At 42.2% G+C, this 12,253-nt stretch overlaps 1 protein-coding gene across 1 annotated transcript; it reads left to right on the top strand.

Moving 5' to 3' along the window:
* The first annotated feature begins 4,935 nt into the window (after nucleotides 1–4,935).
* LOC119319458 (probable LRR receptor-like serine/threonine-protein kinase At1g51810) lies at nucleotides 4,936–11,641 on the top strand. The gene is made up of 12 exons (XM_037593934.1): nucleotides 4,936–5,044; nucleotides 5,341–5,908; nucleotides 6,447–6,937; nucleotides 7,592–7,736; nucleotides 8,077–8,148; nucleotides 8,241–8,306; nucleotides 8,376–8,456; nucleotides 9,058–9,212; nucleotides 9,332–9,564; nucleotides 9,712–9,841; nucleotides 10,826–10,885; nucleotides 10,971–11,641. Exons 1-12 carry the CDS (start codon nucleotides 4,936–4,938, stop codon nucleotides 11,639–11,641), a joined length of 2,781 nt encoding a protein of 926 aa, XP_037449831.1.
* Nucleotides 11,642–12,253: the final 612 nt, after the last annotated feature.

A 12,253-nucleotide genomic window follows, 5' to 3' on the forward strand; every position in this document is an offset into this window, starting at 1 on the left:
ATTTCAGAACCCTTTTAGTCCGGGTTGGAGCCACCAACCGGGATTAAAAGGTTAGACCCCTTTAGTTCCGGTTGGTGGCTCCAACCGGGACTGAAGGTCTAACCTTTAGTTCCGGTTTGTGTCAAAAACCGGGACTAAAGGGGCTCGTGGGGCCCCGGCCTGACGCCAGTCTGCCACAACCCCTTTAGTCCAGGTTTGTGACACAAACCGGAACTATATGTACACCACGAACCGAGACTAATGATGCCCGCACCCTAACCGTCGAAAGCGAGATTAATGTTCACATTAGTACCGGGCCATAATCGAACCGGGACTAATGAGGTGAATGTAAGGTCGTTTTTCTACTAGTGCCACCCACATGAAGCAGTTGTGGTCGTCCACGAGGAGCAAGATGTAGCAATGGGCTCCTCGCGTCGCTGGCGTGATGGGGCCACACTAGTCTCAGTGGACGAGCCAGAGGGGCTGCTATGCCTTGTACCGCGCCTTCTATGGAAACAACATGCGTCATTGCTTCCCAGTAAGGCACGCCTCGCACAACTCATCAGCATACTCAATGTGCAGGAGTCCACGCACCACCTCTGCATGCCCTTGAAGTGCAGGTGTCCAAGCCAGCGCCATGCATCATACTATCAAAGACGTGACCCATGGAGAGGCACACTGGACGCACATGAAAAATGGTAAGCCGGTACAAACTGTAGGCCAGCGTTTTACCTTCACGAGCGGACGACTGCGCTGGTCTCGGGCGGTAATCGTGCACGGTGGTTGTGGATGTCATACCGTCAAGCTGACCGAGGCTCAGGACCCTGCTCTTAAGTCCTGCACAAAGTTTCTTTGTAGCTCAGACTACATGGAACCTCTTATCCTCAACCCTCCAGCCTTGCTTTGAGATCCGTACTTTCCAACAAACTTATAACAAGCAGATTTTTCTTTTTTGTTTCTTTAAAATGAAACAACATATGAACTTCAAACTTTGCAGATCGAACAAACATTAGAACATCAATGTGTGAAAAACTTTCAGATTTTTTGGTCCGATATAAATATACAAAATGAGATTCTGTTTGACTAAAAATATTATTTTAAGTATTTAAAATGCATGAAAAAATCTGAAGATTGTAGTTAAAATGTATTGTTGTTTTGCAAAATTTGAAGTTTATATGTTGTGTCGTTTGAGAGAAACAAAAAAGACAAATGCGTCTGCACGGATCGCGATGCATAAATGGATGGCAAAGATAAGGGACACCATGTAGCCTGAGCTACAGAAAACCACACTAAGGAGCGGTGATCAACGGCAAAGACAACCGTGCCACGTCCATGGTGTCCCACACATCATGGAGCTGTCCATGAAATGCACCTTGCCGGCGACCGACCAGTTTAGCTCGGCAAACGCGTTGAGGAAACCAGTCATATGGTTCATTACACCGGTGTCGATGAATGACACCTCGCCGTGCTCGACATCATCGCGGGCGGGCGTGATAACCACCCTCTCCTCCTTGAGGAAGACTTGGCCTCCAGTGTGCATGTACCGGGCATGCAGCGTGGTTTCTGTGGTGGGCCTGGCAGTGACCGGGGGAGCCACACATTCCTGAACGTCCATGACACTCACCATCATGAGCCCAGAGCCGTCGTCCTCCTCGGCCTGGACGAGGTCTCGTCACGCTGCTTCTTGCAGCACTCACGGCCCAGTTGCCTTTGTTGCTGCAGTGCCGACACTTCTCCTTGACGATGATGTCGTCGTTCGGACCATGGACTGGCGGGGCCTGTTGACGAGGATTCGCACCCTTTTCTCCATCGCTGGTGCGTCTGGTGCCATGGGTATCACAGTTCCCAGCAGCGCCGCCTCCGCGTGGCTGCCTCATCGTGAGCATGGCCGGATTGAGCAGCGTCTCAACGGAGAAGGCAATCTGCACGAACCGGCCGGGTGGGAACGACAGTGAGGAATTCCGGACGAGCTTCCCTTAGTTGACGACGTCGCCGATCCGAGCAATGTGCTGGACGATCCACATCCAAGCTGATGGCGCACAAATCGCAACCGCCTGCAGGTGAGCTAAAACTTTGCTGGAAAAAACACCTATCTGCGAAGTGCTTAAGTGACGAAACTTAACGTGTCCAAGACACCTAACACCTAACAGAAAAACAAAGATAGAGAGGGACCCAGGGTTTGGAGACCTTCTACGGTGTATCAAGTCAATTTGGACCGTTTGTTTTTGTGGTTGGACGGCCCAAATAAGGCAATACTACATTAAATTTCTAGTAGTATATTTGGGTAGTTAGGAACATTTTAGGTAGTTTGTTGTTTTATCAATCTCAGACTTCTTGGAGACAGGTGGTTGTTCCTATAATGATTGGGACGAGCCGGTGATGCCATCCCTGTTCCCACCTGAGAGGCGGATGCACTCGATTCGCGAGGTGCTGCTGCAGTTCACAAGCTGGCTCTGGTCGAGAGATGGGGCGCTGCCTGCGTCGTCCCGTTCATCGACTGGTTGAGCTCCGTTCCGTTGATATGCCATGACCTCGACAATGCTACCCAATACTTTTAGACAATACACGCATGCTAGGCAACGAAAAAAATAGCACGCTATTTCGCCGTTATAGCGCGGTTATAGCATATTCAGAAGGGAGACATTACATTTTGACAAAATCGGCCACTATGGTGCTAATCATGTAATTAGCGCGCTACACACGCTATAACGTTGTAGCGTTACACGTTTTTTTTTGCGGGTGAGCATTACACGTTTTAACGTGCAGGCTATACAAAACTTAAACGCCCAAAACCAACCCACGACCACTACCTTTCTCACTCTTTTTATCTTGAAACTGTTTGAGACATTCAATTTTTATGTCCTAGATTTGGCCCTTATGCATATATTGCTTGCTCCTAGGAAAAATTTAGTTGCTTAAATACTTTATTTCTAGATATATTTGATTTTTTTTGCAAACGCTATTTTGAAATATAACACGCTATTAGCGCGCTATAACTTGTGTAGTATTTGGAGAAGGGCCTCGCTATATTTTGTAGTGTGCTAATTTTTTCGTTGGTACTAGGTAGCTCAATGAGTTCGGTCAGGATGAGGAGAAGACAAATGTACACAGTTACCGTCTTTTTTTTTGAAAAGGAGGTTATCCCCCGGCCTCTGCATCGGATAGATGCATGCAGCCACTTTATTAAAAATCCGATAGAACAAAGTCTGGAGTGCAAAGTACTGCTCACAAAGCGCAGTAAAAATAAAAATTACAAGTCTCAAAGCCGCATCCGGCTTAACGAGGATCCACTAAGGACCAATCCTATGCAGTGATCGCCATCCAAACCGGTTGAAGAAAACCCGAGCTGCCATCTCCCATCGGTTGCACCCAATAGCCAGCTGCTTCCTGGAGGCCGTAGGAGTGAGTAATGACCAAGTACGGATCCATGCCGTAGCCCGGAATATAACCTGCAAGAAATTAGTCATAGTTTTTCTGTTAAAAATTATATCATTCCTATAGTTCCATATAGCCCAAATAAGTGTGCATATTCCAACCCGAATATTACGTGCGAGATGTACATTCACTCCATCAAGCCACGTCCCAAACAACATCTCTATACTATTGGGAGGTGAAATATTAAAGGCTACATGCACCGATCTCCAAAGTAACTTCGCAAGCGGGCAATCAAGAAAAATGTGTTGTATTGTTTCATCCTGATCACAATAGCAACACCTCGAGCTACCTACCCAACTCCGCCCGAGTAAGTTATCCTTGGTTAGGATCACCTGTTTGTGGACAAACCACATAAATATCTTAATTCGCAAGGGTACTTTAACTCGTCAAATATGAAGCGATCGCGGGATTGGGCCAGAGTTGATGAGATCTAAGTACATAGACTTGACTGTGAACAAACCATTATTCGTGAGCTTCCATCTAAAAGAATCCTCCTCATCGGAGAGATGCACCTCCATTAGCCTCCTCACTAAGTGCAGCCAAGAGGTCCAGCGTTCCTCAACTAGAGATCTCCTGAACTGAATATTCAAGGGTACTGTCTGCATCACCGTTGCCACGTACTCTTCCTTACGTTGAGCAATATGATACAGAGACGGATACTGGAGAGCTAGCAGCCTATCACCTAACCACGTATTCTCCCAAAACCTTATTGTTGAGCCGTCCCCAACACTAAACTGCACCCTGTGGAAGAAAATATCCTTCACTCACATGAGTCCCTTCCAAAAGGGTGAATCATTAGGATTGATTCCCAGCTACCGTCTAAGCAGACTGCTTATTCATGCGAGCCAAAGCAAAGCGTCGCGTGCAATCATGGGATTGATTCCCATGTCTTGGTCAAGCTCGCGTGGGCTGCTTTGAATGAGAAACATATTCCCAGCAGAAATGATCCACGCATGATTACGTGATTAAGAAATGACCCAATTCATGGCAATGTTTACGTGATTAAGAAATGATCCTGTGATTAAGATATTCCCATGACGAGGACCAGTTTTTTTTTTTTGCATATGTGATTACATTAGCATCGTGGGCTTTGGTCTTGAATGTTTTTCTTTTATTTTAGATATGGTAATCAGAATTGGATCAAAGAAAAATGAACGTGTGCTTCCGCTATAGCTTATTGGACCGAGTTGCATGGTTGGTCAGAACGCACGAGTTCCTGCACGCTGGCTGGCGGAAACTTGCAAGTTGCAAGGACAGCCAAACAAAATTCCACGGCAAGTTGCAGTATCTCTATTAATCCCTTTGATTAATGCAAGTTGCATTTCTTTGAAGGTAAATTCACCCACCGATGAACAAAACTTTAGTTTTCTTCACACCGTTAACCGGCTGCATGCGCCGATCGAGGCCAGGTCATGGGAAGCAAGCGCTAAAACGTGCTAATTGGTTATATTTTCCTCTGCTATATAACTAGCTCCACAAGTCACTTGTAGCAGATACGTACGCCGTTTCTTGCTTGAAACCATGGTGATCAATTTCATTTGCTGGCCAAGTACCAAACTGGCATGGATCTTGGCGCTGCTGCTCAACCTGGTCATGATGATTCAAGTTCACGGCCAGCCTCCTTCTTCTGGTAACACAAGCCATATCCTCCTAGCTTTTCCGTTATAGATCCTACAGTTCTTTAACCTATTCTCTACCTGCATGCAGTACAGTTGTGTTTACTTGCGCATGCAACTTAAAAGGAATCTAGCTTTACAGTAATCTGAACATCCATACATTATTATCAGCTTCTCAGTATCAGCTAATGATTTATTTTTTTCACGAATGCGCAACGCTTGTGTATCATTTCATTGATAGAATGATGCAGAATCCCAAACTGTTGGAAGTTGGAACACATGGAATTTATACATATTCTCCATTGTATAGGGTTCATAAGCATCGATTGTGGATTGAGAAACAGCAGTTCCTACAACGACAGCACCACTGGGCTACGGTTCGATCCTGACGGTAGATTTGTCGAGGGTGGCATGAGAAAACAGATGTCTCAAGAGTTTATGGCTAATGCCACAAATGAGCAACAAAAAACCCTGAGGAGCTTCCCTGATGGCTCAAGGAATTGCTATACACTGCCATCCACCATTGGTAAGAAGTATCTATTGAGAGCCACGTTTACTTATGGCAACTATGATGGGTTGAACAAGACTCGGGATGGGTCACTCTTTCTTTTTGGGCTCCATATCGGCGTTAATTTCTGGGAGGCGGTGAACTTGACAAACACTAAACCATCGACTATGGTATGGAAAGAGGTGCTCACCATTGCTCCGAGCAACTTCGTGTCCATCTGCTTGGTGAACTTCAATTCAGGGATTCCCTTCATATCCTCGTTGGAGCTGAGGCCACTCGAAGATATGATGTACCCTTTTTTCAATACTTCGGTTTCAATCAGCCTTCATAGTCGATACAGATTGGGCAACGTCGCCGACTATATCACAAGGTGAGATGAGGAGTCCGTCCATAATAATTTTGGAGTAGATCTAAGTCGTGCCTGCTAATGGTTTTCGATTCAGTTTGCCACCTCAATGCATATAAAGTGTTTGATCCTTTTTTTCCTTTATCCTGCAATTGCTTCTAACAAAAAACTTATAGTAGTAAATCTCAAGGCGATGAGTAGTCAGGGCTGCTAGATCCCATACAAATTGTAAGTAAATGCCAAACGTTAACTGTACCATGTTAGCTACTCCCTCTGTTTCTCATATAAGGTATATTTGTTTTTTCAAAAGTCAAACAAGGCCGTGTTTGACCGAGTTTATAGGAAAATATATCAATATCGACAATACAAAATTTATATCATTTGATCCATCATGAAAAGTAGTTCCATATTTTATCTATTTGCTATTACAGATGTTGATTTCATTCTATAATCTCAGAAAAACATTCAAACGGAGACTTGCACAGAAAATAATAAACCTTATATTATGGAACGAAGGGAGTATTTATCTGTCTTTTTTTGTGTGTCCTTGTGTTCGATTAAGGTATCCAACGGACATTTATGACCGCTTCTGGAGACGACAGCCCCCATTAAACCCCAGGAGGAACCTCAACACTAGCAATAAAGTGGAGAGCCTCCCCGGCAACAACTTCTTCCATATACCGTCGGTCATCATGCAAAATGCCTTGACCTCATCCATGAATTCTTCCGGGATGATCATCTCTCCGATACCTTCTCCCAATCTAGACACTAAGAGCCTGCAGCTTCTCCCAATATTTCACTTTGCCGAGATCAATGGGAGCAACCCGAACAGGAGGTTCGACATCTACAGCGACGGCGAATTGCTCTTCTCAGACTTCTCCCCTTCACGATTCCAGGTGGACAGCATGCACCAGAACGGTCGGTTCTTGCGCAACCCAAATGCATCCTTCATCCTGAAGAAGACGGCCAACTCGACACTCCAGCCGTTGATCAACGCGTTCGAGCTCTACTCCCTCGTTCGGATGGATAACCTCACTACTGACTCGGAAGATGGTAAGCTGATGTATATACTACACGTTCATTACACACTTATCATTTAGTATATGCATGGTCGTCATGCAATTTATTCACTTGGTTCAATAGCACCTCTAGCTATATGCATGCGTTTATAAAGAAATCTTAAGGACCCCTCATTAAAGTAGTAGAAACAAGTTCATCAGCCGGCTGGCTCACTAGTATACTCAACTCCTGAGTAAGCCGAAATATAAACGTCAAATTGCCAATGAGCCATGGCTAAGACCATAGTTGAGCAATGAATTCATAAATTTATTCAATTATATGAAAAGATAAATACTTGCATCTGAAAAAACTTTGCAACTAGTTATTATGACCTGTGACTTAGGCTGCTGGAGATGCTTTGGCTAGGGAAAGGGGAGAGATGGGAGAAAGTTAGGGTAGCTTCTAGTATACTTCATTCATGGCAGGTATCTCCTTGTATATACGGAGACACCCCGATAAAATCAAAACCTTGAAAAATAACCTCTATCCTTAGAAATCCAATCCGGAAAATGGAAAGGATGCCCTCATATAACACAACTACTTAAGTTAATGTTTTCATCTTTTTAATACATATAAGCCCTATAACCAGAGCAACATATTCATATTTTTTATTCCGGGTTCATTTTTTCTGTGTTTTTCTTATTGTAGTCCATTACATGAAAGAAGTCAAGAAGCACTACAATTTGACACGGATAAATTGGAATGGAGATCCGTGCTCCCCTAGAGAATATTCCTGGGAAGGTTTGACTTGCGACTACTCAAAGAGCAACCAGAATCCAAGGATTGTTTCAGTGTAAGAACAAAATACCATATACATTTGAAATTAAAGCATTAGAGTTCATTTTTACAATTTAAGTGCATAAGTTTAATGCTCCACAAAAGCCCCCTCTTGATTTAAGTGTTTCTGCAAATATGTACTGTTATGTACAAATATTTTACAATGCAGACACTCGGTCATGTTTCTTATTGGCTAAGATCTTGATAACATAGATAATTTGGTTGAAATGACAATCATGTAATTTATTGTACCACCTTGACCATAGAAATAAGGTTACATAATCTTGAAAATATATGTCAGCTTGATGAAATCACTAGATTAATAGAACTTGTTGTAACATGAGTTGCTTTTGCAGAAATCTCTCTGCCACTGGGTTGAAAGGTCGATTAGCCATATCATTCATGAACATGGTATCACTAGAAAACCTGTAAGTGCTACTTACCACAATGTATTGATATGCTAGACACTTATTGCGATTATGTTGACATAATTTTGACCCTAAGCACAAAACATATATAGGGATTTATCACACAACAATTTGACGGGAGCTATTCCAGACTATCAACTAAAGTCACTCAAAATTATGTAAGTCTGATTGCATATGTGGTTGATGATATAGATTTCATATGAATAATTTTAACTATTATTTTCCAGCAACTTGTCAAACAACCAGCTCGTTGGGCCAATCCCCGACTCTATTCTTCGAAGATTCCAGGCTGGCTTGCTTGATTTAAGGTTTGGCATGCTCTATTGCGCAATTCCTTGATATATTTCTATTTCTTATCAAACTAAAAACACACCAATAAGCTCAACCCAAGGTTCATTATCGCAGAAATAATTCAACATTTAGAAACAATAGTTGCAAATATTATATAAATTATTGGTGGAAACACATTCTGTTCCTTTGGCACGCCTTGTCAAACAAGAGCTCCACATGTTCACTTTCTCCTTCTGCAGTAACACACTTCCATAGCTCAACCAACTATATGCATAAACACTCATCAAATGTGATTAAGCTGTGGCACCCAATTAGTGTGCCACAAAATAGACATACTTTTGCAGTGCTTATTTATCCAAGCATACCCCGGTAACTTCAAAATGATTTATCATTTGTGAGCCTTCAATGTGATAGGCAGATAGTGACCTATTCATGATGGGATGCGATTTGAAAACCATGCAGTCTGTTAGTAAAGAGGTTGGAGGTCCTTATAAGAACTATTAGAGGATTAGTTGTGTTAGAAAACGGAGGTATGCTACAATCATAACCTTGAAGAGCTGTTGTAGCTAATATGTTTGAGAGATGATTTATAGATATGTTCTGCATTTGTGTCACAAGATTGGAAGGCAACCCCATATGCTCGAAAGTCAAAGATACGTACTGCTCAAATAAGAAGAATACCATAGAAACGATGCTTATTGCAGTGACGGTTCCTGTGGTACTGGTATCCCTCCTAGTATTGATGTGCATAACCTGGAAGTTATGCTGGAAAGGTAAAATATAACTTTTACGCTCTAAAATCCCCTTTCATCGCTGCAATAAAATTAGGTAGACATTAGACAACAACTTTATATCTAAACTTTCATGTAAACATAACTTCTTGACTATACAGGGAAGTCAGACCATGAGGATTATGCCATCTATGAAGAGGAAGCTTCCCTACATGTTGACATCAAACGATTCACGTACGTAGAGCTCAAGCTCATAACAAATGACTTCCAATCAATCATTGGAAAAGGAGGTTTTGGTATTGTTTATCATGGCACACTGGAAAATGGTGATGAAGTAGCCGTTAAGGTTCTGATGGAAACATCAATAACAGAGTCAACAGACTTCCTCCCTGAGGTATAACACGAAACAAACATGGCCGAATCATGGTTTCTTCAATAGACAATACACAATAAGTCAACAAGATAAATATACCCTTTATTGAGTCCATATGCAATAAATGCAATTGGCTTGTATGTTTGGTAACTATATGTATTCCCGCAGGTACAAACCTTGTCCAAATTTCATCACAAGAATCTTGTGACTTTGAAAGGATATTGCCAAAACAAGAAGTGCCTCGCTCTCATTTATGACTTCATGTCGAGAGGGAATCTTCAACAACTCATAAGAGGAGGTTTATTTTTTAATTGTTTACCTTTTATTAATGTTTATATCAAACATAGTTGACTTGTTAAGTTGTAGTTAAATTTGTATAGAGGCTGTTTGTGACTTAAATCAATAAATTTTAACTCTCGGCCAAACCTAAAATCTGTAAAATTTAAAATGCAAGTTGGCAAACTCAAGGTTTTAATTCCTCCAAAACAAACAATCAAAACAGACACCTTGACCACATAGTTTAATTAACCCTTTAGATACAAGTACTTCTCATATTATATATGAATATATGGTGTTTTGTAGAATAATGTCAAAATCATAGGACATGTCCATAAGTACAAAAATGAACTCTAAAGTCAAAGTAGTTCAGCTTTTGACATCCTACTGTGAACATGATTTCTTGTTACAAGTGTGGCTGGTTGCCTAGACTGTTAGTTTTTACTCTGAGTAAATGCATTTGCGTTGGTGGAGCTAATTTGCTATGTATATGTAGAGTATGTAGTATGAAGTAAGTCCCTAGCTGCACATTCTTGAAGTCACAACCATGTAATGTTCGGTTAATTGTTCATAGATATATGGCTAACAAACTGAGGAAAGCATAGTCACACTCCTAGAGTCATAACAATGACATGATGGAATTGTAAGCATCTTTCGAAGATAGTTGGTTCTCTTCTGAATTTGATTTAGGTATAATAAAACTCTTCTAAAGAGAAGGAAAAGCATCATGCGCCTCTCGAATATCAAAGCTCAGTTTTATGCAGGTTTAAGATCTTAATATATCAATTGGTTCAATGCTCAACCATTAAGGCAGTGTGCATAATTTGTTAGTATATGTAGAACATGGTAACAATAATAGTATTAATAGTGGTGGTGGTGGTAGTAGTAGTGATGGTAGAACTAGTAGTAGTAGTAATAATGGTAGTAGTACCAATAATAAAAATGTATATTTATGTGCTATACACATATCAAGGAACTTATATTAATCTTGTATTTCTTGATGCAGGAGATGACTATAGTTTGAATTGGGAACAACGACTTCATATTGCACTTGATGCTGCACAAGGTCCATATTTCAATTATTTACTAATTTTATGTATTGTATGTATGTATGCTTGTTTTGACTAAGAATGAACTTCAATAAACTATAGGGCTGGAGTATCTACATGAGTCATGCACCCCATCAATAGTTCACAGAGATGTAAAGACCCCCAACATCCTTCTAGACAAGAATCTGGTGGGGATAATATCTGATTTTGGGCTTTCCCGGGCTTTTAATGATGCTCACACACACATATCTACTGTTGCTGCTGGCACTCTTGGCTACCTCGACCCTGAGTACCATGCAACTTTCCAACTCACAGTCAAGACAGATGTTTACAGCTTCGGCATCGTGCTGTTGGAGATCATCACTGGCCAGCCCCCGGTACTGGTGGAGCCTCAAACCTTTCATCTACCAAACTGGGTACGCCATAAGATTGCCATGGGCAATATTCATGACATTGTGGACAAGAGGTTGTTGGATCAGTACGATGCTGGTTCACTCCAGAGTGTGGTAGACCTCGCCATGAACTGCGTCGAAAATGCGGCCATTGACAGGCCGACCATGACCGAGGTTGTTTCAAGGCTCAAAGAGTTGTTGCCAGTAGTTTCAAGCGAAAAGTTGTCTATTTCTGCTTCAACTAGTAGTATGAACCCCATGGATGCTGAAATTCGAAGGCAATTTCAGTTGACGATTTCTGGAATAAGCAACGAGGAGAACTCCTTCCGGTCTGGTTATACCGGTGGGATGTCTGAATTAATCCCTTTATCTGGACGGTGAAAGGGAAACTCCTACTGAGTTATTGTTGCATCTGGTTAGTCCAAGTTTGGTAATCTGCTCAAATGAGTTTGGTAATCTGGTTTGTTGTTCATAAACTGTAATCGATTCATTTTATGCTTCTAGCACGTCTGTGGTGTTTTCCTTTCTGTTCTGTTTTTGTGCGAACTTCGCTACTTATTTGGAGTAATTTTCAAAAAGCTAGCATTTTCTTCATGTGAGAACTCATGATATCTTAAACAAGTTGTCTGCTCAAGCGTTGCTTATTAATAATTCTGCTTATTTATCACTAATGTGTCACGCATTGTGTGGAATAAGCTAAAAAAAATAGGTGCTACTTTTACCAAACCCTATGAACATTTCCCGAGTCATGGACCATCATAGAATTATGAACGAGTCTGAACCTGAGCCGTAAAGAGGCCGATCCCGTTCATGGTCCCAGGCCGCCCGACGGCAGTTCCTCGACTCGGCCGCCGCCCGCTGCAGGGCCTCATCCTCGTCCCCGTTGAACACAAACTGTTGTGGCCTTGTATCCCGACAACCCCTAGCCGCCCGCCTAGCGGCAGAGCGGTAACGTACGGGCTGGACGTACCGAGCGAGAGTCGCGCGTGTCGG

This window comes from Triticum dicoccoides, chromosome 6A, assembly GCF_002162155.2.
Source record: "Triticum dicoccoides isolate Atlit2015 ecotype Zavitan chromosome 6A, WEW_v2.0, whole genome shotgun sequence".
Taxonomy (NCBI): domain Eukaryota; kingdom Viridiplantae; phylum Streptophyta; class Magnoliopsida; order Poales; family Poaceae; genus Triticum; species Triticum dicoccoides.

Coding starts and splice junctions, on each gene's coding strand:
- LOC119319458 (XM_037593934.1), top strand. CDS start 4,936: ATGGTGATCAATTTCATTTGCTGGCCAAGTACCAAACTGGCATGGATC. Junction 5,045..5,340: donor CGGCCAGCCTCCTTCTTCTG/GTAACACAAGCC, acceptor TCCATTGTATAG/GGTTCATAAGCATCGATTGT. Junction 9,213..9,331: donor CTGGAAGTTATGCTGGAAAG/GTAAAATATAAC, acceptor TTGACTATACAG/GGAAGTCAGACCATGAGGAT.